General features: G+C 41.8%; 1 protein-coding gene across 1 annotated transcript in view; it reads left to right on the top strand.

Annotated features, from left to right (window-relative positions):
• Nucleotides 1-378: 378 nt before the first annotated feature.
• CDC42SE2 (CDC42 small effector 2) overlaps nucleotides 379-22,813 on the top strand; it is a 44,940-nt gene continuing 22,505 nt past the window's right edge. Inside the window, exons 1-2 of the mRNA XM_026081958.1 lie at nucleotides 379-601; nucleotides 10,100-10,424. Of these exons, the coding sequence (XP_025937743.1) occupies nucleotides 10,371-10,424 (54 nt within the window). The 5' untranslated portion in view covers nucleotides 379-601; nucleotides 10,100-10,370. The remainder of the gene's footprint in view (nucleotides 602-10,099; nucleotides 10,425-22,813) is intronic.

Consider the following 22,813-nt stretch of genomic DNA (forward strand, 5'->3'; position numbering starts at 1 on the left):
TCACTTACCTGTGCTAAATTGCTTAGTTCTTGAAGCTAATTGCAGGTAGGCGCATGGCCTGCAATGGGGTGCCCAGGAGGTTCCCTCCCCCATGTGTGTGTATGTAGGCATACAGTAGAGCGTACTAAATATAGATTTAATGAAGTATAATAATAGTGTGCCTATTAGCATAATACACAGACAATATTTCCTGTTCATCACAGGGAACAGAAGGGTCTTTAGTGTGAGAAGTCTGTGTTTATCGCAGTTCATGCTGCTGGAGCTTTTTTGAAGCTTTAAGAAACGGCGATGTTGAAACCAAGATGCCTCAAAAGTTACACGAGCAGCATGCTGAAGTGGTTACATTGCGAACCATTTTGCACAGCTGCTGCCGCTTGGATACAGGGTTTGCCGCCAGGTTCAGACGCCGTCGCCCTGCAGTTTGCTGGTGCCGGAACGCGCCCGTCACGTGGCCTGGGTACTTCCTTACAGCAAGGCGCTGCCTGGATCGAGAGGTGCAAGGCTGCTTTTACGCTCGGTCGTCAAGTGCTGCAATTCACTTAGCGTTTTGTAAGTAGCTTTCTGTTGGTGGAGCTGAAATGAAGCTGACTTGCGTTTGCAGGTATGTACAACTCATCTTAAAACTAGCCAGAAAAATAATTCGTATCCTAGAAAATTGGCTGTCCTTTATTCTAGGCTTTTCTGCTCACTGGCTATCTATTGGTGTAGGTGAGCCTCATGCCATTGCGGACACGGATCGTTTCATAGGAAAGCCAGACCACTTCAGCTGTACAGTGGTTATAGTGTCGGTAAAACTCTAGCTGCTTTAACCAAACTGAGATGTGACCATTGGTGTTTCCCAAATGGGAGGGGGGATTTTTTAGCAGTAAACATCTTGACTTTTTTGTGGGTACAAAGGGAATACAACTCTGTGTTTCTTGGAGTGATAAGCAGGTCATTTGTGAGGAGACAATTCTGCTTCCTGTACACTGAGATCTCAGAACAGAAGCAGCTGTTCTGTGGAGAATACATACTTTGTTATAATAATATTACTGTCTCTGCAACGCTTGGAAACTGCGCATCCTGCACAGCAGTTTGTCTCTTAAGGAGGTCAGTAATACAGGTGTCTCCAATGAAGTTGCATTTCAGTGCTTGAAATCTGCCTCTTATGCACAAAGTATTTTTGTTTTAAGCTGGCTGTTCGTATGTGTGGCTATTTTTCTGTGTGTGTTATTGAATAGTGACTTTTTTCTTAAAAATCTGTATCTTTAAAAATACACATCTCTTTACCTGATTTTTCTTAAGCTTTTGTTTGGTAAAGTTGTTCTTCTCTTGTATATGAAAAGATAAGCTACGCAACAGAAACCTGATCTGCTTTTTTTACCAAAAAGAGTGAGTAAATATATATCACAAAAGGAATTTTGGTGAGAATTGTTTATATTTAATATCACATTTGCAGTTAATTTTTTTTTTATCCTCTTGCTTTTGATTGTGGAGTTGAACATTATGTCAGTGATTTGATAGAGGCAATACGAGAGCTTTCTAGTCTAGCCTTTCTTTCAAAAAGGTATATACTTAATATTCAGATGCATTAGAGTATCATTTGCAAATGACTAACAGAACTTGGCGAGGGAGAAGGAAAGAGAAATAATTTCTATTTAAGTCGTGTGCAATATCTGAATCAAGCTGCAGTCTGAAGGTGGTCCCAAAATAGGATACAGAGTTACAGGGTTTCCTTTGTGAAACAACCCTTGTAGGTCCTGTTGTTGCTGCTGCTAGTGAGTTGTCTGTAAGTGCATGCATCGTGGCTTAGCGTGAACAGCTGTAGCGATAAAAATCTCAAGACTTTTTTTTCCTTCCTTTCTCTCCCCTCCCTAAATCTCATCCTGCTTTGAAAAAGGAAGGTCATTTTTTGCAAAAGAAAAGGTGCTGTTCTCATTTCATACTGGCTATTACTATAATACCTATGAACTTTCTATCCCATCTGACCTTAGAAACTCTTCTCAGCCTGTAGCTGTTCTGCTTAGCCCAGACTAGCTGTTTGAAGTTTGTAGGGTTAAAAATTAATTTTATTGTCCTTTTCATACTAACTGTGTATGACAGGATGGTCTGTCTTAGCCACGGGAACCAAGTATTTTATGATCACTGCAGCTATTGAGTTACAGATTTCATGTGTGGTGTCATACAGACATGTAGACATGCACAGCCATACTATTTGGTGGGCTTCTGGTGAATAGGAATGGATAATACGGGTTGGACCTGTGCTGTGGAAGTCCAAAATCTCTTCAGGTGTGTTTTTTACTTAGTAACTCTTGTTTTGGGGGGAAGGGTATCGTTCTAGGACTGTAGAACGAGGACACTTTTCTGCATTAGGGCAGACTTAAATTACAACGCATGAACCCAGCTTCTTTGTTTCAACAGTCATTTTTAGATTTTTGCCTTTCCTTTAAGGGACTTGCGAAAAGCCTGGGGGCAGAGGAGGAGAAGAGGCTAGTGCTATATAACGCTATATAAAGACGAAACCCGACCCTGGTGTCCGGGTGTCACTCTGTGCCGCCTGTTGCACAGTACTGTGTTAACAGGACTCTAGCTAGTGGTGGGAGGAGAGGGGAAAAAAAATCACTCCATTTTATCAGATTTTTTCCCCCACACACATATGTTCTGGTCTCAAGGCAAGTGCACAGTAAGCACTGTTAGTGCATATGCTCCTTCCTGCTACAGCATTTTGTTTGAGACTTGCTTTGTCAGCCTACTCTTAGCTCCCTACGCTTATCTGTAAAGTAAAACTTTAACAGGCTCGTTTAGTCCTTCCCAGGTCTCATCAGCTCAAACTTTGTGCTGCGCTGTCCCACCACATGCTCTGATAACATGCTGGTTTAGCTCGCCTGACTTGGTGCTGCTTGTGTTTCTGCTCAGTTTTCTGTGCAAAGATGGACTTGTGAAGTAAAACGGACATATTATCCACCGTTTTGAAGTGTCCAGTCAGGGAAAAAGTGACATTGCTCCAGAGCAGCAGTAGTCCAGCTGCAGGCTTGCGTCTCTCTGGTTCTGGGGTGGCTGTGGTTAAAACAAGCAGCAATTAAAAGTGGCGAAGGTCAGAGGCAACAGGCGTGGTGTGTGCATCGAGCTGCAGAGCCGTGGTTCAGCAGACAGGTCCTTGGTGGGAACACCGAAAAGCGAGACGATGCTGCTGGCACTAGCAGGGAGATGGGCTGCAGGAGCTAATAGGTGTCAGCCTCTCACTCCAATGAGTGCATCATCTTGAGTGATCCAAGTGCTTTTTTTTGTCTTAATTTTTAGAAGTTTTTCCTTCAGCCGCTCCCTGCACATCCATCCATGCCCGGAGTTCAAGTCATCCAAAGCAGCTCGTAATGGAGAAGCTGCTAACAGGGCTAGAGAATAAATACAAGCAGGTGACGGGGCCTTCAATGGCGGCAGATGGCAGGTGGGCTGTTCTGCGGCCCTCTGGACAGAAAGCTCGTGCCATCACCTCGCTCATGACGTGGGGAACTGAAAGCTGCAGCAGAAGGTGGCCGCATGAGCTGATGGGCCCTTCCTGTGGGGAAGGTCTCATCGCCGCGTGCCCAGGTGGCCCTGGGTGGAGGTGATTCATCTGCCACCTCTGACGCTCACGTGTCTCCTGGTCGGAGCTCCGGGGAGACCCAGTGCGCCCGCGCTGTCCTTGCCCACACGACTTGCTGCTGCTTTCCTCCTGTAACTGTTCTCCTAATAGACTGGTACTTGGGGGGGGGAGGAAGCGATAGCAATGATGTACTAATTTACATTAAAATGTTGATCGGCTTCTGTCCTTATTTTAAAGGAAATAGTTACGGGCTGTTTGGGGAGTCTTTTTTATTTTCCTTCCTCCTGGAAATGGTACCCTGCTCAGAGCCTGCCTTAGAACACTAAGTGTGGCTTGTTTATTTTCCCTCCCTGACTGGTATTATCTGTTAGAATTAACAAGAAGACCAGCTGAGGAAAAAGAGAAGGTATTCTTTTGTGTTAGCCTCCATAGGGTTTGCCAGCTAAGAAGATAACATTATTGACCACTTGGAACTAAAAAAATAAATAAAAATATCATCCTGTTAGTCAGCATGAATGGGCAGAGAATATGAAGTGTGAATGGGCAGCAAATATGAAATCAGGTTTCTTAAAGCATAGCTGACTTTTCTACAGTGTAGAAATCCCAGGAATGGGTTCTCAGACTTTCCACTTGTTCTTAACAAACTTCTCTATTTTTCTTCCGTAGGAAAAAATATTCTTTATAGATGGGACAAAACATATTATGCCTAGACTATGTCTTAGGTAAAACAAAATACATTTATTTTGTCCTAGGTTTGGCTTTCTATTAAGAAAATAAATTTGCATCATCAGTTTTCTGTTGGTCATCCTGTATTTTCCTAGGTCATAATGCAGAAGTACGAAGTTTTGTGTTGCGCCTCTCGGACAGAGGTTCCTCTCTGCATATGTGGCGGATCTGTGTGGGGAAGTAATGAGCTGTGTATCATCTGTTTTGGAAAACTGCACTGAACCCGTGCACATTGCAAACGATTCTTATTTGAAGGCACAGGAAGCTTTAAAATGTCAATGCTGGGAAAGAGGTTACTCTCCTTGCTTAGTCATTGACACAGTTCTGCCTGTTAAACTTGGCTTGGCCCTAAGAAACCAGGCTGCTGTGTTTCAAACTGGACAGAGGGGATCTTAGTGGGACCAGTGAAGGATCATCTGTTTTACTGGTCGGTTTTGTTCCCAAAGCGAGGGCCTTGGGGCTGGGCTGCTTGAAAGCAAAGCATCCAGAGATTAAACCTCAGGAAGTGGCGGGGGGGGGGGGGGATAAAAAATGAGCAGGAAACTTTTGTCAGTGATAACTCCGTGAACATCTGGTTTTATCTTTGCACTGCCAAGGTGTTTGAAAGAGCCTCCACAGGCTCTGCGTTACACCTTCGCCTCGCAGGCAGCGCAGCCACCCCCAGCCGGAGCGAGCTGCTCCTTCCTCTGCCAAACAGCGCTGCTTCCTGCCACCACCTACTTTATAGCTTTCTCCGACACGGTATGAAAAGCCTGGTGTTTCTCCTGATTTGCTTGCCGCGGTTCCCTTCCTCTTTCTTTAGCTGCCTTCCCTTTGCTTATCTCGGATGGGCGCATTTGTCGTGGGGAAGCTTGTGGTGGCTTCCTCCAAGCGGGAAATGCCAACAGCCCGGAGGTGTTTTGGCTCCGATGAAATACGAGGTTATTCCTGAAGCTAGACTTTGTTCCACCACCACCACCAAAAAAAGACTGAATTAAGCATGGACAAAACTTTAAGAGTAGTGCTATCCTATTCTACCATTTTTTAATATTCCTTGAAGCTTCACGTTCAGAGGCAAAACACTTTCATAATAATGACTGGCCTTCGTGGATATGAATTTGTGGTGAGCTTAATTTCAAGTACAGCCTATTCTCCAGTTACTTAAGGTGTGGGGGGGAATTATTTCAATATAAGTAGGAAAAAAGCAGACAATTGACTCCAAATGATTAATGACCCCAAAATAAAGCCTTATAATAAAATCTCCTAATTGATTATAAGTAACTTATAGCATCCAAAACAAATTTTCATAAAGGAAAGGATGTAAATAAACCACTTTACAGAATCGGGACCTGTGTTTTAGTGTTTAAACGTGCACAAAAAAGCAAAACCAAAACTTTGAGGAAGCTTCTTCAATGTCTTTATTCTTGGCTTGAAACTAAGCATGGGGCATTTGGGGGGAGGGGGGAAGAAATGGGAAAGTCATAAGGAAGTGAAAAAAGATTTTGGCCTGGGCGAACAGTGAAGGTTGGGCTCCATCTGGCAGAGCTGCCTGCAGCTCGGGTTTCTCAGGGTGGGAGAGCGCTGGAGATAGCTGGCACGTTAAAAGCGGTGCCCACGGCCCCCAAGTGCCAGCACGGTGAGGGGAGTGCAGGGACCAGCGCCGCTCGCGGGGTGCCTTCAGTGCCTAGGCTGAACCCCCGCGGAAGTTCAGAACCATTACTGAAGATTTGGGGGAAATCCCCAGTTCTAGTCCAGGGTGAAGCGTGCTGGGGAGCAAGGCCCAGGTTATGGTAATAAGAGCCATTTTTCTTTTGTTGCTCAAAGTGCACTCCAAGGTTAGGAGGTTATTTTAAGCTGAACATAGAAATGCAAGGCCTGTTTGAGAACCGCTGCCTCGGTGATTTTCTCTGCTTGGCCCGTATAAAACTTCTGCTACAAAATCTGAAAGCAACTTCCTTTACAGGTAGTGTGTTAAACCTATACTGCTTCTTGTACAGATACTTTTGTTTCAAAAACAGCTTGAAAATCAGGCTGGTGAGAGAGTAAAGACTTGTGTCACCTCCTTTGCAAGCTTAAAAAACATCCCCTGCTTGATGCAGTTTACTGTGTATGGCAATGTGCCCACGCTCAACCTCTGTGTCGGTTCGGACCCACCTTCACTCCCCCACCAGCGCCACCGTTCACTTCTTGTGACTGCTTTGGTAGGTATCTTTTAAGCAGCAAGAGGAAGTGGCATGGGTGTAATAGGGTGTTCAAAGAGAAGAAGATGGGAAAAGTTTTTAAAAAGCAGAAATAAACTCAGGCATTCTTTTTTTTTTTTTTTTAACCTACAGCTTGCAAAATTGAAACAAAGGCTTTAAGGCAGCGAAATTTGTATTTTGTGGAATGATGCTTCCACATCAGCAGCATCAGTAAATTTCTTATAAACTACTCGAGATAAAAATACTAGTTATAATCCTAGTCACAGCTTTGTGTACAGGATTTTTTTTTTCCCTCCCCCCTCCCCACTACTCGGAGCTTTGAAGCAAGACTAGCTACATTCAGATGCGATGCTAGCACCTGCAGCCTTTTTCTTTGTCTTCCTGTGGTTTTATTTGCTGCGAGTAATTGTCAAAGAGCCTTGTTACCGCGCTTCCTCTTCGAAGCTAGAGCAAAGAATAGGTAGCCAAAGGATATTCAGGGTTGACCCTTAAAAGGAACTTTATAGGTGGTTTAAAAAAAAAAAGAGGGAGCTGTTTTAAGCTGTACGATTAGGAAGTGGCTTTATTCTAACTGTGCTCTCCAGTGTGCAGCGTGTTCCTGTTTGCATCAGCTAAGGTAAATGCTGTCTAACCCCTGTTTCACCAGTGAATGCGAAGAGCTTGAAGGGGTGATCTGATTTCTTTTTTTCCCCCGTCCCCTTTCCTGCTCTGTTTATTTCCTACTGAAAAGTTAATACTCCTTTAATATGAGAAACTGCTGATACTGTAACACAGTGGTGCTCCACACCCACTAACCACTAATGCAGGCTTTGCACACATCACCTGTATGACTGGTGTGTAACAATAAGCAATAGTTTTGGTTTTGCACTGCTTCAGCTACCGCAGAATAAATTTTGGAATAATGAAAATTACCTCATTCCTTTCCGCTCTGAATAACAAAATGTGTCCTTCCATTTAAACAGCTTCATTTCTGTATAAAACTGAAGACTTCTGTAATGGGGATAAAATTAAAGTGGTATGTAAACTATGAAGGATGTAGAATATGGCAAAGATTGTATTGTGGATTGTATTACTCCCAGTTGCACTCAGAGTTCAGAAATTTTAAATGGGATAGAAGCAAATAGATGTTTTACTTTTGATTAGTGTGATTAACTTCCTAGCTGTGAGAAAATAAAGTTACTGTCTCTCTCTCCTTTTTTTTTTTTTTAAAAAAAAAAAAAAACATGGGTTGCCTGGTGTTAGGGCACTTAAACAGCACCATAAATTATGTCAAGGGCAAAACTGAAGAGTGACGGAGCTGCTGTCTTGCACCGCGTGCTTCAGTCTGGAGCCCCGCTGGGTTATCCTCTTAATCTGGGAGGTCTAGACAGACCAATGCAGCAGCGCTTGTCGTGTGCCTTGTTGTTCACGCTGTACCATATTGAAAACTTCGTTCTATGAGAAACTGGGGAACTGGCTGTGAGGCGGCACCGCCGCTGAAAATCTGGGTAACTGTAGTTAGATTGGAGCTAGGCCAGTCTTTGTGGGACTGCTTTCCCACGAGATTGTTGTGGGGTTGATACTGTGCGATTACCTGATCAGTAGTTGCAGGGATAATCAGTACGGTGCTTTTTGTTTGTTTGTTTGTTTTTTTAACCAATAATTAGGAAAAGTGAAACAGAATTTTCCTGTTCCAACTCGTTCTTTAAACAAGTTACTAACAGGGCAAGAGAGCTACTAGCATGTTACTGTTGACCCTACAGTGTTGATATCTCTTTTTGCGATCAGCTTAACTGCTTTTTTTTTTTTTTTTCTCTCCCCATTCTGATGCAGCAGATTTGTACCTGGCTTTTTTTCTCAGCTTGTCTACTGTAACGATCATGTGTTTAGCAGTGGGCCGTATAAAAATCCAGCACTCTAACAACTACCTCTGACCTTTTTTTGCCTTTTAAAAGGTGGAGTTACTGTCAGTTTTCTCCAGGCTTGCTAGAAATGATTTCTTCCCACTAGACTTTTTGTTGTTGTTGTTGTTGTTGTTGTTGTTGTTGTTCCCCCCTTAAGAGAAAAATACATTGAAAAAACTCCTCAGTACTGATTGCAGAACCATGAAACTCAAGTGTTCTTCTGGTAAAATTGCTTTCCACTGTACGGTACTAGGAATAGGGAAAAGTAGCAAAGTATCTCCCCCGTCACCCCTTGTCCTAATCTTTGTGCAAGGAATGATACAGACAGGGATATAAGCTTGCTTTAAATGTTGCCAGTGGCTTTTTCAAAATTGAGAAAGACAGGTGCTTTTCCTAGGGCTTTGCTGCTAAATGCATGCCGCAGAAGCACCACCTAATTTCTTAAAGTACCTCTGCTAGTTTCTCAAAAGGTAAGAAGTGGGAAGGCTGCCCAGAGGCTTTGGGCTTAGCACAGGGAGGGTGCCGCTGTTTTGCTGCACCTGTGCACCGTCGCCAACAGTCCTGGAAAGTACCTGGCTGTTGCTGGCTGCACGCTAGTACAGTAACTTTGTGTGTGTGTAGCAAATCTGGGACCTCATGGCTGTAAGCATGCGATATGTGGAGGTCTGATAAAGAGAGTAAATAGGAGCAACTGCCCTGCCACAGAACTAGCTCCTCTAAGCCGATGACAAATTGCCTGCGTGTATGTACATGGATACGGAGTTGATGCATCCCATGGGGACCCCAAATCATTTGACAGTGTAAAGAACTGCATATGAATAATAATACATAGCTATGGGCATAAACTTTACATGAATGAAGATGCAGTCATATTTAGAATTATTAAGGAGTATAAATGTAAAATTTTCTGAATACTCTTTACTTCATTCCCATTTTTTACAAAGTAAGTGCGAGGTAGATGGCAAGATAAATGACAGGAGTGAAATCTCTTAGGAATTTTTATTGCACTCTTACCAAAGGAAACTGGGCTGGAGATTAACCAATAAACTTCAGTTTAGCAAAAGAATGGTTGGCATCTGGAGCCTCAGTTGTTCCACATGAGGAATTTTAGAGGTTTGTGGAAAAGAGTAACTTATTTCGAAGGCAACTGTACACAAAGTAGCAAGGTGGAGAGAGTAAAGGAAAAGTATCTTGTGTTGACCAAATCTGCCCTTCTTGCTAGTTTTCAGAATACGGAGGGTTTTGGGTTTTTTTTAGTGTCCCGTTCTCCCCCCCCCCCCCCAGTTTAGAAAAAAAAGCACTGCTTTGGCAGCTGTGCTACAGGGCTGTGGTTAAATGGTATTTAAACTTTGCTCTGTGAATGGACTGGGTAGTTCTTCCACTGGGAAATGTGACGTGTCAATGGGTAGAATTCCTTAAGAAGCTCAAGGAGTGTATGGTCAGTTGCCACTTCTAAAAAAGACGTTTGAAAGCTTGGAATAGATCAAATGGATGGCTGGCAAAAGATCGGACGCCGGTTCTTTGCCCTGGTTCATCCAACAAAAGTTAGAGACAGAGGCTGAGCTTTGTGTGAATTTCTGGTATATGCTATTTTCAGCTGTCACTGTAGAAGTAAGCATGTGACATGGTAGTGTCTCTGCTCTGTAGTTGGAGATATTATCAAGAAATCACTGGTGTGGGTGGCTGTCTGCAAGTGTGAGATGCTGTATCTTCTTTCTTTCTGATGTAATGCACTTCTCTGTTTTCAGGTTCGCATAACGCTAGGGACCAAAGACGCATACGTAACACTTCCATGGTGCTGGGACCAACCTTCTGGAGGAAGACTCTCAAATACTGCTTTTTATTTTCAGCCTGCTTATCCTGGGACTGACTTGTCTTTGGAGAAAAGTTCAGCGGAGGAAAGATTTTCACATTGGAACCATTATAACTAAATTTATTTAAAGAACTTGCTGCCTGGAGACGCTTCTGCCAAGCGTGAGTCCTGCTCTTCACCCGTGTTCGCGCTTCAGACTGTAAACAATGAGCGAGTTCTGGCTGTGTTTCAACTGCTGTATTGCAGAACAGCCCCAGCCTGTAAGTACGAATATTGGTACTGTTTGGCTTGTGTATAATTAACTGCATTGTTCGCTTTTTCTGGTTTTGTTTTAGCTTTTTAAATGAGTGCTCTTGGACTAAGCTTAGTGAGAATTAAGGAATTACCTACCATTTTGGCTTAGCTGGGACAGAAAAATGTCTGTTCTAGACTGATGTCATGCAGATATTTTCTTATCCTTAATCTTAAATCTATCCAATTTCTCTGAAAAGAACCTTTATACTTTTGAGTTGTAGAGAAGGAGAAAGGGGAGGGTGACGAGGGACCTAAATTATCACTCTAAAATCTGCCAAAAAGCAGGTGGAAATCTGGAAATGTAATGACTTTTGTTATTGTTTAAGGCCAGTCTTCAGATATGTCTGGATAATGCTGATGAAAGGAAATATCTCTGTTAAGAAATACAGGGTGAAATGCAGTCCTCCACCTCTTTTAGCATTCGCTTAAATGAAGTCAGGATTTCAGCCTTAATTGTTTTGGTGATTTGACGTGAAACTTTGGGAGGGTGAAGGGACACACTCATACCTCAAATGCTCCTTTTTCTAGGGTTTGGAATGGCTGTAGTGCAACCAAGTACATACTGAACAACTGGATAAAAGAACAAATCAAAGCATTACATGAAAGGAAAGTATGCGGTCCATACACCTGAAAAAGTAGCTTTAGAAGGTGTTCTTGGGTCCAGTGCTGTTGAGAGAAAATCTGTCCACCATGCAGGGGGAATTAACCAGGAACTTGATTAACACCTGAGAAAAATCATTGTATTGAGTGTGGCATCTAGATCAAGCTAAATGAATGTATGGAAGGGCCAGTCATCTCCCAAAAGTATGTGGAAACGAGCACGGTGACTACTGAAGGATATAAGTGAATAGTGCAAACTCACATTAATATGCTCAGATGGTAATATTTTGCTTTAGGGAAGGCAAAGGATTGAAAACCTCATGTCTGATGACTTAAGGTAAAAGATGGAAATTGTAGTTGCGCAAAGCCTGATGGCAAGACTAATCCTCAAGTGGTAACACAAGTATTAGAAATGTGACCGTTAACATTTCTAACAAATAAATGCAACTTTATCTCACTTCTAATATGAGTGAGGGGAAGGGTTTATCTTGGATAGCGACGTGAGAAGATGCAGTCCTCTCCTGTGCAGTCCTTCAGAAAGTTACTTGCAAAGTTTTTGAATTATTATATTTTTAAACTAAAAATGAGGTATGTTTTTTGAATATCTTAATAATGGAAAATGAAATATTGTCTTCCCCCCTCCCGCCCCCCAAGATCTCTGTCTTGCTCCTTATTATGATACAGTTAAGCTATTGCCCGAGAAATATGTGGTATGTTAATGCAGCGTTTAATGATCTGTGGGTCATGACTCATGGGAAGGGTGGAGAACACACTTCAGAATTGCAGAAAGGGGGGAAACGACCCTCTTTCATATGTTTCTGCTGATCTGGTGGTGTGCATTTGCTTAGAAAATTAAAACCATCCTTATGTTTAGGATACAAATAGCACTTTGTTAAGCGCTGACCTAGTTCCTGAAATCTGCCTTTCAAATGCTGTAGGAGCCTGCTGGTGAGGAAGTGCCAGAGTTCTTCAGGAGGCATCTCAAAATAGCTGTGGAAATAGGTATTTTATTGTCTTTTTCCTATAGCGTTATGCAGCTTGATTTACTCTGCATGGTATTGTGCAGCAGTCATTTGGCCATGCACTGTTGCATCGAACGGGAGTATTTAATCAGCTACGTATACGTCTGAATGAGCACAGGAAAATGGTTTTGCTCTGACGTATGCAGCAATGCATCTACCATCGGTGTAAACAAGCTGATAAATCGGTCTAGTTTTCCCTGTCTTTGTAGGTGTTGTGAGATCATGTGTTCAGGAGACTTATTCATTGAAAAACATGCTAATTTTTAGTGCAGAGATACTGGTCCTTACTGCCTTGTTGTATCAAAAGGTAAGGGGAAACATGCACACTTGCAAAAAAGCTACTTCTCCATCCCCTGCTGTCAGTTTATTGTCGATTGAATCCAGTCGCTCAGGAGAAACTCTGTCTTCTGTCCAGTTTCATCTCTTCCGTGTGCCGCCTTTCACCCGACCTGGTGCATCACAGCTTTTCTTGTGGCCTGACTGACAGCGTGGCAGCTCTCGCTTGGAAGCTCAGCCCTTATGCGAAGCCTCCTGTCGGAGCACTAATCGGGGCTTGCAGAAACGCTGACAACCAGTCTCTCAAAATAAAGACCTTGAAAGCAGGAAGCTACTTAATCTGCTGCTTATTCTGTCCCATGCTGAAAATGTTTCTTCCATGTTTTTAAAGTTGGCATTCTCTGAAGCATGGATTTTTCTCATAGTCTTTGTCAGATGCTGGTATCTGGGACACATTGAATGTCATGGCTATTGACATGAACTTTAAGGCGGTGGGTTTGGGTTTTTCTTTTCTTTTTTTTTGCTTGTTTGTTTTCCTCTTCACTGGAGGAAAGATACAAAACTTGAAGTAGCTGTGTGTGTTTCTCTGCTATTTATAGCTTTCATTGAGTGATGGGTTTTCAATCTCTCTTGAGATCCCGGAGGCAGGAGCACTCTGTTGCTTCCTTCTAGCAAAATCCTATGTTATTGTGTTAGCTGTCTTCAATACACACCTTTATTCTATGCAACTGTAGTGCACTTAAAATGGAGGAAAAAAAAATACATGCACGGAGTCCTTTCAGTGAATTTGGTAGAAGACTATTATTCGGACTGTATACTAAGACATTTTTTAGCTATTTCTGATACTCTGCAGGCCTTCTGGAATTGCATATTTATTCTTTCCAGTGGGTTTTCATGGTTTTGAACCCTAGATGCCCCTGCAGAGAACAAAAACGTGCACGTACGTTCTAGGCTTTGTAGACAGATTTGTAAACTTGATGGCAATAAAAATACATTACTTCACTGGTATCACTTCTCTAATAGCGTACCCCAGAGCAGTAGAGTAACAATGTTGTGGTTATATATTAGTGCACTTTAGGAGGTTCCTTAATTAAAAAGACAGGCTTTAAGGCATTGCCATCGTCTTTATTGCAATGTATTACTTGTGCATCTATAGCCTCTTTTTGTCCTTTATCAGAGCTAAGTGGGTGCACTGTGCTGCTGTGAAATGAAGCACAGTCTTCTTGGAAAACAGTGTTGTACTCTTGCTCCTGAGGTTACTTTGATTGCTAAATATTTCACTTAGTGTTTCCAAGACTGTAAGACTCATAATAAGATCATGGAAGGGGCATGTCTGAACACAGAGCTTTATTTTTCGATAAAATAGGATGATGACTGAAGAACTTGAGTATGCAAGGAAACAAAACTGAATAGTTATAAAGCTGAAGGAAGCATGTTCCCGATGGCTGGGTTAGGTCTCACGGCTTAACAGCCCGGGAACTTTTCCATACTAGAGCACTGGAAGAATGCTACCATAAGGCAAGGAAAGGTATTTTTGTATCAACTTTTAGGTTTTTCTCATCAGATATTGACTGAAAGTATATTTTACTAGAATGAAGACTTAAGACAACTGGTTGGTTTTGTCTTTGTTTTCATGACACTATGGAGATGACTTAAGAGATATTAATCTCTTAAGAAACAGCTGTGGGCAAATTTTTCTTGGTTCTTTAAATGGCCTGAACTTAATCCCTTATCCCCCTTTTTTTTTGCTTTGTTTTGAGAAGAGTAGCACTTTCCATGATTGTACCACACTTCTTACAGAGAGTATCAGTGGGAAGTGTAGCTCCTGTAAGCCAATTTTGCACTTCTAAGTGACTAGTTGAAAAATTCCTCCCATTCTCCGATGTGCTTCCTGTGTGCTACAGCCTCATCCACTGCTGTGTTTCAGTAACTTCTGCCAAATCCCCGCTACCAGATGCTTTGCTTCGTAGCAGCAGCTTTGTGAGCTTCATTTCTCCTGCAGCTCTACATAGAAGAACATGCCCATGGTTGCTTTCCTAGGCTGAGCTCATAAGAGTCTGTTATTTTCCTTCTTTTTTTGTGTCTTTGTCCTGTCCATTTTTAACTTGCAAAGTTAATTCTTGGTCTGGGAAGTCTTTGGTCACAATCTGGTGCACTCCCACCTGTGTTTGGGCCAGTGCCCGGTGCAGTTGAACTCTTCAGTTTCCTTTGATCTTGCAGTAAAATTACTGCTCTGCAATAAAAGAATAACCTGGGGTCTCCTTCTCCTTGCTCTGAGCTTCCTTCTCCAGTTACTTAATTTCTTCTTTGTCCCTTGTGTCCTGTTTTGAGGATTTTCATTTTGCATTTTGTCAAAGGGCTGTTATAATTTTGCTGGATGCTGTGCCACAGATTAGAAAATGAAGTTTTCTTTGGCCTTTTTCAACATATGAAGTAGGTATGAAAGATCTGGATTTAAAGTGGGGAAGCCCATATTTAAAAAAAAAAAGGGGGGGGGGGCAGAAGAGCAATTTATTTTCACTTCAAGCCAGTCTTGGGTATCATCTCTGGTTAAGTGACAGTGTTAGAGGCCAAAACTTAAAGTTGTGCAGTTGTGAGAGTTGGGTTTCTATTCAAATGATTTCAAACTAGGCTGTAAAACATTCTTCCAAAACTTCTGTTGCCCAAGTTAAATTGGGCCATGCTGTTATACTGAATGTTCCTGCCTTAGCTTTTCTCAAAACTGAGGTGTTCTGGAGGCTTATTGGGTGAAACGGAAGAAGGGAGGGAAAAAAACAAGTTTTGAAGAAAATTGCATTTAATTTGGTCAGAAGACCAGGGCCCAGTAGAGCAACTTCACAGTGTACAATATTAATGAAGAGGTGGGATAACCTTGATGGGCCATCTTTGCTAGTAGACCTGACCCCTGTAATGAGAGGACACTGCTGACAAATGCTGACCTTCTTCTCTGGTGATAATGGAAACAGTACACGTACCGGTGTGTTTATTGACGGAGTAATGCTACAAGACATAAATCATCTTGACACTGGTCACTTAAGGAAACTAACCACTGATGTGGTCACCTCTAGTTCTCTTCCTACAGAAGGAGATATCTATGGCTAAGCATAGATCTACCACTATAAGACCTTGGACACAATACAGATACTGAAGCATTCAGTGTAATAATAAATGCAGACTAAATCATCCTCAGTCAACATGCATAGAAAATGAGGCGTTTGCTGTCAAAGAACTGCTAGGCCAGGTTCAGTACCACAGTGCTCTGTGAGTGTAGGTTCTCTCTCAGAAAGACCAAAATATTCAGGCTTGCTTAATCATAAAATTTGATCAACCTACCACATACAATAAGCCTATTATAGACTTCAAAGGTAGAAGGTGATAATTCTACAGAGTCCCCAGATGTTGTAGTATTGAATTACATTATTGAGCTGGAAGTTTCGGATGTTTTGAATTCCCCCCCCCCTTTTTTCTTTTTTTTTTTTCTCTGTTCAGTGGTGTTTCTATAGAACTAGCCTTAGGGAACACCTTGTTAAACAGGGTAGAGTTAAATAAGCAGCATATTTTTCAACCGTGACCTGTCTGTTCTGCTTTTTTTAGCCTAGTGGGGCTACTTTAGATTTTCTCTTAAATTAGTCCCCGCATGTCTTGAAATATTTGATGCGATGTCCAAGTAATAGTGTTTACCACAAAAAAGGGTAGTATTCTGCAGGTATTTATGAATACCTGAATGGAAAATAACTGAGCATTTTGTGATCCTTTATTATGAATGAAGCTGTGAATTTTTTAGGAATTCTTGAAGATGGCTGTATCAGTGCTATTTATTTAATACATTACCAGTTGATGGGGAAAATAGCTCTTTTGGGGAAAAAATACAAGAATTATGCCAACTTTCTTTTGATGAAGGTGTGTTCTGCCATTATCTGCATATTGAAAGCATACTATGCCCTTCTTCAAATATCTACAGACTATATAGAGCACAAGTTTTCTGCTTAAACATGGGGAGATTCCCTAAGTTAGTTAGAGCCCTTGAATTGTTTTTTAATCTCTCCTCCTAATTTTTCAGCAAGAGGGCATCTTCAAAAGCAAAACCCAGTATGAGTCGCTGATAAAAGGAGCTGCCACCAGAAACGGTTGACTTCTGCCTAGCAAAAGCTGAGAGTTTTGCAGCCAACCTTGGAAACGGCGCTGAAGTGTTTCCAAAACGAACAAATCCAAAGCAACCTTTCTGCGTAATTTTTCTTACGGAGGTTAAAGCCACAGAGTTATGATGTTTTTTGACTTGCCTGAATCTTGGCTTGGTGCTTGGCAGTTCAGAGATTCTTTCCCCCCCCCCCTCCCCAAACTCTATGTCAAAATAGTAAAGATGGGTGACCTGAAGATGTCAGCCTGTGGCATTAGGGGCACTTCTCCTTGACAACACCTAGAGGCAGAAGGGACTTGGGCATATGTCCAAGACATTTGCAATTTCCCCTGTCTCTATGGTAGGACACTTTGTGTTAATGAGCAGAGAAGTCAGCTGTTGCCATGTAGTAAATTGTATATATGCTGTACTGTAAGGACTGATTGACTCTTACATACTTGTGACCATGAAGGGAGTACAGAGAGTAAAAGCTTCCTCTGCTGCTCTATTATTATTGGATTTTTATTGCAAGTTCTCTGTAACGGAGCCAAGATGCTTTATTAGAGATAGTTCTTAGACCAATGTGCAACACAAGGTAGCCCACAAAACATGCATTTTAAATGTCTTGCAAATCATGAAAACTGAACCTTGCCTATTGTAAAGGTCTCCGCATATCTTTGCATCTTTAATTCTTAAACATTGACGTTTTAAAATAATTGTAGCAAGTCTTTCTTTTTCAGATGTTGTTCCTCAAGCCTACGGTTCTGCAGTTCCTGTTGTGACTCTTGCTTACATGTCAGACATGCATGGTATCAGAGTTTGTTTAATTATTATAGCTATTCTTCATAGATGTTCAGAGACCTCAAATTTGTAAGGTACTTCTTAAGCCAGAGATTTAATAGGTAAATGATTGCAATGATTTTTCTCCCTTTGATCTTCAGGGTGGCTTGGCTGCTCACTCAAAAATGCCAGCTTCTGTAACTCAGGATTTATAGCCTGCCACCAAGGACAGGAGAGGAGCGTGGGTTGTGCAGAAACACCGTAGCTGTGAAGCACGCTCTGGTGCAGACTGAGGGAGGTAATGCTTCTCCCAACCCCGCAACTTATTTTTGTTTTCCAAGTCATTTCTGACTTCTTCGCTACCTGGGTGTAGAGCTGTCGTTCCCTGCAGCTGAGGAGAGATACCATCTTCCTTTGTCTTTTCTCCTTCAAATAAATGTGTGACACTGAGTGATTTGTTGGCATGTCATGCTCTGAGAGTGACCTGGCATGGAAAGGGAGAGGCTCACATGGAATTCTTTAAATAGTTTTAAGCTACTGTAGCTCCCCCCCCCCAATTGTAAATTCAGCTCATAAGTCTCAGAAAATAGTGTGGTTTTATAACAAGCTGTCTTTGACAGATACAGAGTCTTCCTAATTATTTTTCTCTTGCTTGTGGTAGGGATGGTTTTTTTTCAGTATGATCTTAACCTTCCTTTGTGTTCTGCTTGACTGATGTCTTGAGGTGGCCATTACTTACTGCTTATAATAAAAGGAGACAGCTCAAATTTCTGAAAAATAATATCAAAGGACTAGCTACTTCCTAGTCTGTATGTTCCCAAGTTAGAATATTTTAATTTTGCCTGATCCCTTTGGTGGGGCTCGATTAGGGTTTTGACTCAAGATTGTTTAGAGTCGGTATGTGGTTACTGGAGTGGATTGGGAGATAATTTGGGGCTAGCATAGGGATTTGTCTCCTAACTTTGCTGAGCAAAGTTCAGTACTTCTTTGCTGGCATAGTCCTGCATTTCATAACCTGCTCGGGTTCTAGTGGAGCGGTGCTGGCCAGCGGTTTGGAGCAGAGGCACAGAGCTCATCCCCTCGCTGTGTGCAGCGGGAATTGCTCAGCAGCGGCTGTCTTCCTCCTGCTTTACTTCCCTCTGTCCATGGGGCTCTGGGGTGGCACAGAGCTTTGGAGTTTCCTTTTGCTAAAAGAAATTGTGACCTCCTGAATCTGCCTACCTACTTAAAAACTGAAAATGCTTCTGATGGGCAGTGAGCGTGGCGCCAGCTGGACTCAGGTGAGTGCTATGGAAATTTGTGGCAGGAGCATAGAACAGTATCCTCCCATCCCGCCCTAAACACCAGTTAAAGTCTTGTCCCCGGAAACCCCTGGAGCTGTGCTGCCGACTTTGAATGCAGATTTTTGCAATGCAGCCCACCCCTTATTTGAGAGGGAGGTCAGCGTTATTACCCTTGTTTTGAAGTTGGAAGAGTGAAAGCAGGTTACTTGGAGGGCTGGCTGCTAGAGAATATCCTGGGCTTCAGACCCTCCGATCTTCAGTGAGCAAAGGATGGAAAAATTGGGTAGGGGCATATAGGATGATGTGGTGGGCAGAGAAAGAAGAATTGGACAAAAATGAGAATAAAGTGGAGGAGCAGACCTGGATAGGATTGAGCAGATGATAATCAGGCAATTATCCTGGAATGATAGGCTTTTAGAGATTATGTCACTGCAGAGGCTTCAAAAAGATGATTACATAAACTGTAATTATTAATCTTTACCTCATCATGTATATTTGCATAAAACTTGCCTTTTGGGGTGCCTTATCAATTTGGGGAACTGAAGAACCAATGCTATTGGGAATTAAATTCTCTAAAGAAAGCACATTTGGCTGTGTTGAACAGGGAACTAAAACTTTATGTTAAGCGAATGTATGATTTATGAAAGGAAATTACTTCTTATGATTCATAAATTTCCTCTGAACATAGGGAGCTTCCAAGCCAAGCCCGCTCCAGGTAAAGTTCTTGAAAGGCCATAATAAAGTTAATATAAGACCTTATGTTTAACTGTTTGCTTGGAATTAATCTTGTTTTAAATATAGCTTGCTGTTCTCCAATTATTTTAGAATGTTTAATTCCTGAGCACTAGGATGATGGTTAAATAGTAGACCAGTGTTCCAATGGGAAAATAAATCCCTCTAGGCACATATTCCAAGCAAATTTGGCATGCATGCAGCATAGATGCACACGCACATATATATATATATATATATATTGGATTGCATGTGTTTGTGGTAACAGCTGGGCATCACTGAACTTGTGAAGAGAAGAAGAAATGCCGGCGCAAGAATAGGCGTGCTGATGTACAGAATCGCAAGCAAGAGAGCCTACGGGGCCTTTTGTTCTCCAGGGAGAAATATCAAATGCATACTTTCTTTTTGTAACAGCAGAATTCAGCTTTGAAAATGAAATGCCTGTTTGGATTGTAATGCAAAGAAAGGAAGGTTTGGAGGGGGGGGACACTAAAATCTGTGTACTTCAGAGAATAAGAAAATGGGACTTGCATGAGAGAGAAATAGGAAGGGTGCCTAATTACTGCTTTTAACCTAAAGTGCTTAAAAATATTGACAGGTTTTAATATACAGTTTTGTGTGCAGGGTTTTTTGTTATTTTTTGTAAACTAAACATGAAAATAGTGCAGCCCCATAAAACACTGTGCCACCAATGCTAGGCCACTCTCAGTAGTGAGCATGAGGAAATGAGGAAGAAAAGGTATTTAAAGTTGCTATGATAAAAGCAATGTGGATAAAACTGACTGTTGGAGGACTAGAGTGGATATAAAAATGGATTTCTGTATGGCCCTAGCCCTGAAGAAATTAAACCTGTAGGCACATTTCTCCGGTCAGTGAGATTCAACAGCTTTGTTGAATTCAGATTAAAATGGCAATGTTTCCATTATAAACGAAGAGTGATATTCCTACGTGGAGAGAATAGTCAAGAGGAAATAGTATCCACTCATTTTATTGTGTGCACACCCCCGTTAAAATGTGGCAGCAAACTGACTGATGTGTGAAGGGGGATACAGTAGCAGATCTGGTGGTTAAAGCAGACCTAAAGGCTTTGGCGTTTTCTGCAGGCTGGAGCACTTGTGTGTCTGCTAAGTGACAAATAGGTGCAATCTGTAGTCCTTGGCTTCTCTGTTTTGTGAAGGTGTGTTTTGGGTGGTGGGTTGTTCTTTGGGTTTTTTTTTTATTATTACTATTTTTGTGGAAGTAAGAATCTGCTGAATTCTAGCACCAAGTAAGTAGTTAAGTCTAATCAGCTTTTTCCTCTCTAAAAAGAGGTATTAACTGCAGAAGGGCTTTCTGAAGTGCGTAATACTTGTGTGAAATTACTGCGTTGTCACATCTGCAGCAATGTTTTACAAACACGAGGGCGTCCTGATTATGCCTTGAAGATGGTACAATTGGTCTCGTTGTAGGCTGCCGGTAGCGTGCTTCGCTTCACCGAAATGCCACGCTGCGGTATTTTTGTCGCTCTCCCCCTCTGAACTTGACACCAGTGTAAATATTTATTTCTGTTTAGTCTGTTGCATGTAAGCCCTTCTGTTTGCACTATTTGAACTATCTTAGGTTTTTTTATAATAGGAAAAGTGATCAAGCACTTGTGATATCTTAAATTGTGTAGTAACTTATGTCCCAGAATCAGTCAGCTCACATTATTCCTCAGTGAGGAAGAAAGAAAAATTAGAAAGAGACTGAGAGGATTTTGTTTGGTTTAGGTGTCCTCTTAATTTTTTTCGGTAATAAAACAAGAGTTGTCCTTTGAAGCTTACTCTGAAATACGACTCTAAAACCTGTTTAACCATATAGTCATTTGTTGCTTAATAAAATGTACCTCAAAGGATCACGTTTTACAAGGAACAGCCCTTTAAAATAAGTAAAACTTCCGGTTGCCAGGTCTTACAAAGTCAGTCCGGGTTCAGAGAGTCGAGCTGAGTCCTTTTCCCACACTGGCACAGTAAGTTTTCTGCAAGTAATCCCCTTGCTTCAGCTCATTGGAATTTAGTAAATAATTTGGTCATGCCCAAGAAGGAATAGAATTCAACTTAGCCGCTGAGCTCTGCTGGCTCTGCAGGCGTTGCAGGGGTGGCTATCACTAACAATTTATTTTTTGTGACCATAGCGCATTTACACTTGCAATGCGCAACAGCAGGAATGCTGCAAGCGGTTTTAAATGCAGTGCGGTACATGCTGTTACTGGACCCCAGATAGACAAACAACCGTATCTAAGTTGTAGATTGCATTTATCCAAGTTTGCTTGCTTCAGTTTCTTAAACAAAAGCGTCCTGTAATTATGCTGTCTCCGACAGCACACGCAAGAGTGGTCTGAAAATGAAGTCTGCAGGGAAGCGGGAAAGGCAGAAAGGTAGATAGATACTTGGGGGTGGGTATCTCAAAGCTTTTTTCTTTAATGATCCCAAAGAGGGAACGTTTAGAGTCCCAGCAAGTGCCCCTTTTCCCTTTTTGACTTTTTAAAATTATTTACTTATTTATTTATTAGATTTGCAGCTGGAAAACAAAACCCCTTTGTGCTGTGCTTAGAGGGGGAAATTTAAGTGCTTGCCCTTTTTCAGATTTAAAAACACATTTGATTCCTAAAACGTGCTTAAAGTTTATTTGAATGTTCAGTACAATATGCTGCAATTAACACTTAAAAGCTTAAGGAATGGACGTTTAAAATATCGAATGATGTCACGGAGAGACCTAGGGTCACTTCTGAAGCTGTAATGTTTCTATTTTTACCTAAAAGCAGCTGGAGCATGAACCAAGTATACATTGTTTTTATAAAAATAAGCTTTTTAAGCTTCTGAAAAGCTGTATCAACTTCCTTCTTTTCAGGAGGGATTTGAATGTAGCTCTTGCAAATGATTTAGGACAAAGGAAGGTGAGGGGATTGCCAGAAGCTTAAAGTGGCAGGATTCCTTAATAGCACTCTATCATCTTCCCCCAGCCTTTGGGGTCCTTTTTGGAGCATAACTTACAGATCAGCTGTTCTTTCCAGGAAGAAGAACCAGTATAATATGAGGGGACATTTGCAGATGGCTGTCAAATGACAGAAACTTTGCAGATACCTTTAGGGAACCAGGACAGAGATAAGAAATTACTGGAATAGAAAAGAGTAAGAAGCAGAAGCAGGGAGGGCTCCTGAGAAGTATGCTATGGATGGCAAATATCAGTTACCTGAAAGGATTTTTTAATTTTTTTCTTCTTTTGGGGAGGGTGGGGGCACTTGGGCAGGCAGTGAAGAGGGGGATATGGAGTGAACACCAGCGAGGTGGTAGGAAATTAGCAGCAGCACAGCCTTCTGGTCTTCAAAACTGCTCCTAATGTACCATTTCCAAACATCTGAAGTAAAACGGCAAGGAGACCTGAAGAGGCTCTCTGTAGGGCAACTATGAAGTGACAACCTGTCTTTTATTAGTGCCAGGCTAGACAACTTGGATTATGCCTATTAAAAGTGAGACATTTCACTTTGATTCATTCCTTTTTGTCTTAAATTATGTTGGTATGATATG

Source organism: Apteryx rowi, unplaced genomic scaffold, assembly GCF_003343035.1.
Source record: "Apteryx rowi isolate R43461 unplaced genomic scaffold, aptRow1 scaffold_563, whole genome shotgun sequence".
Lineage (NCBI taxonomy): Eukaryota > Metazoa > Chordata > Aves > Apterygiformes > Apterygidae > Apteryx > Apteryx rowi.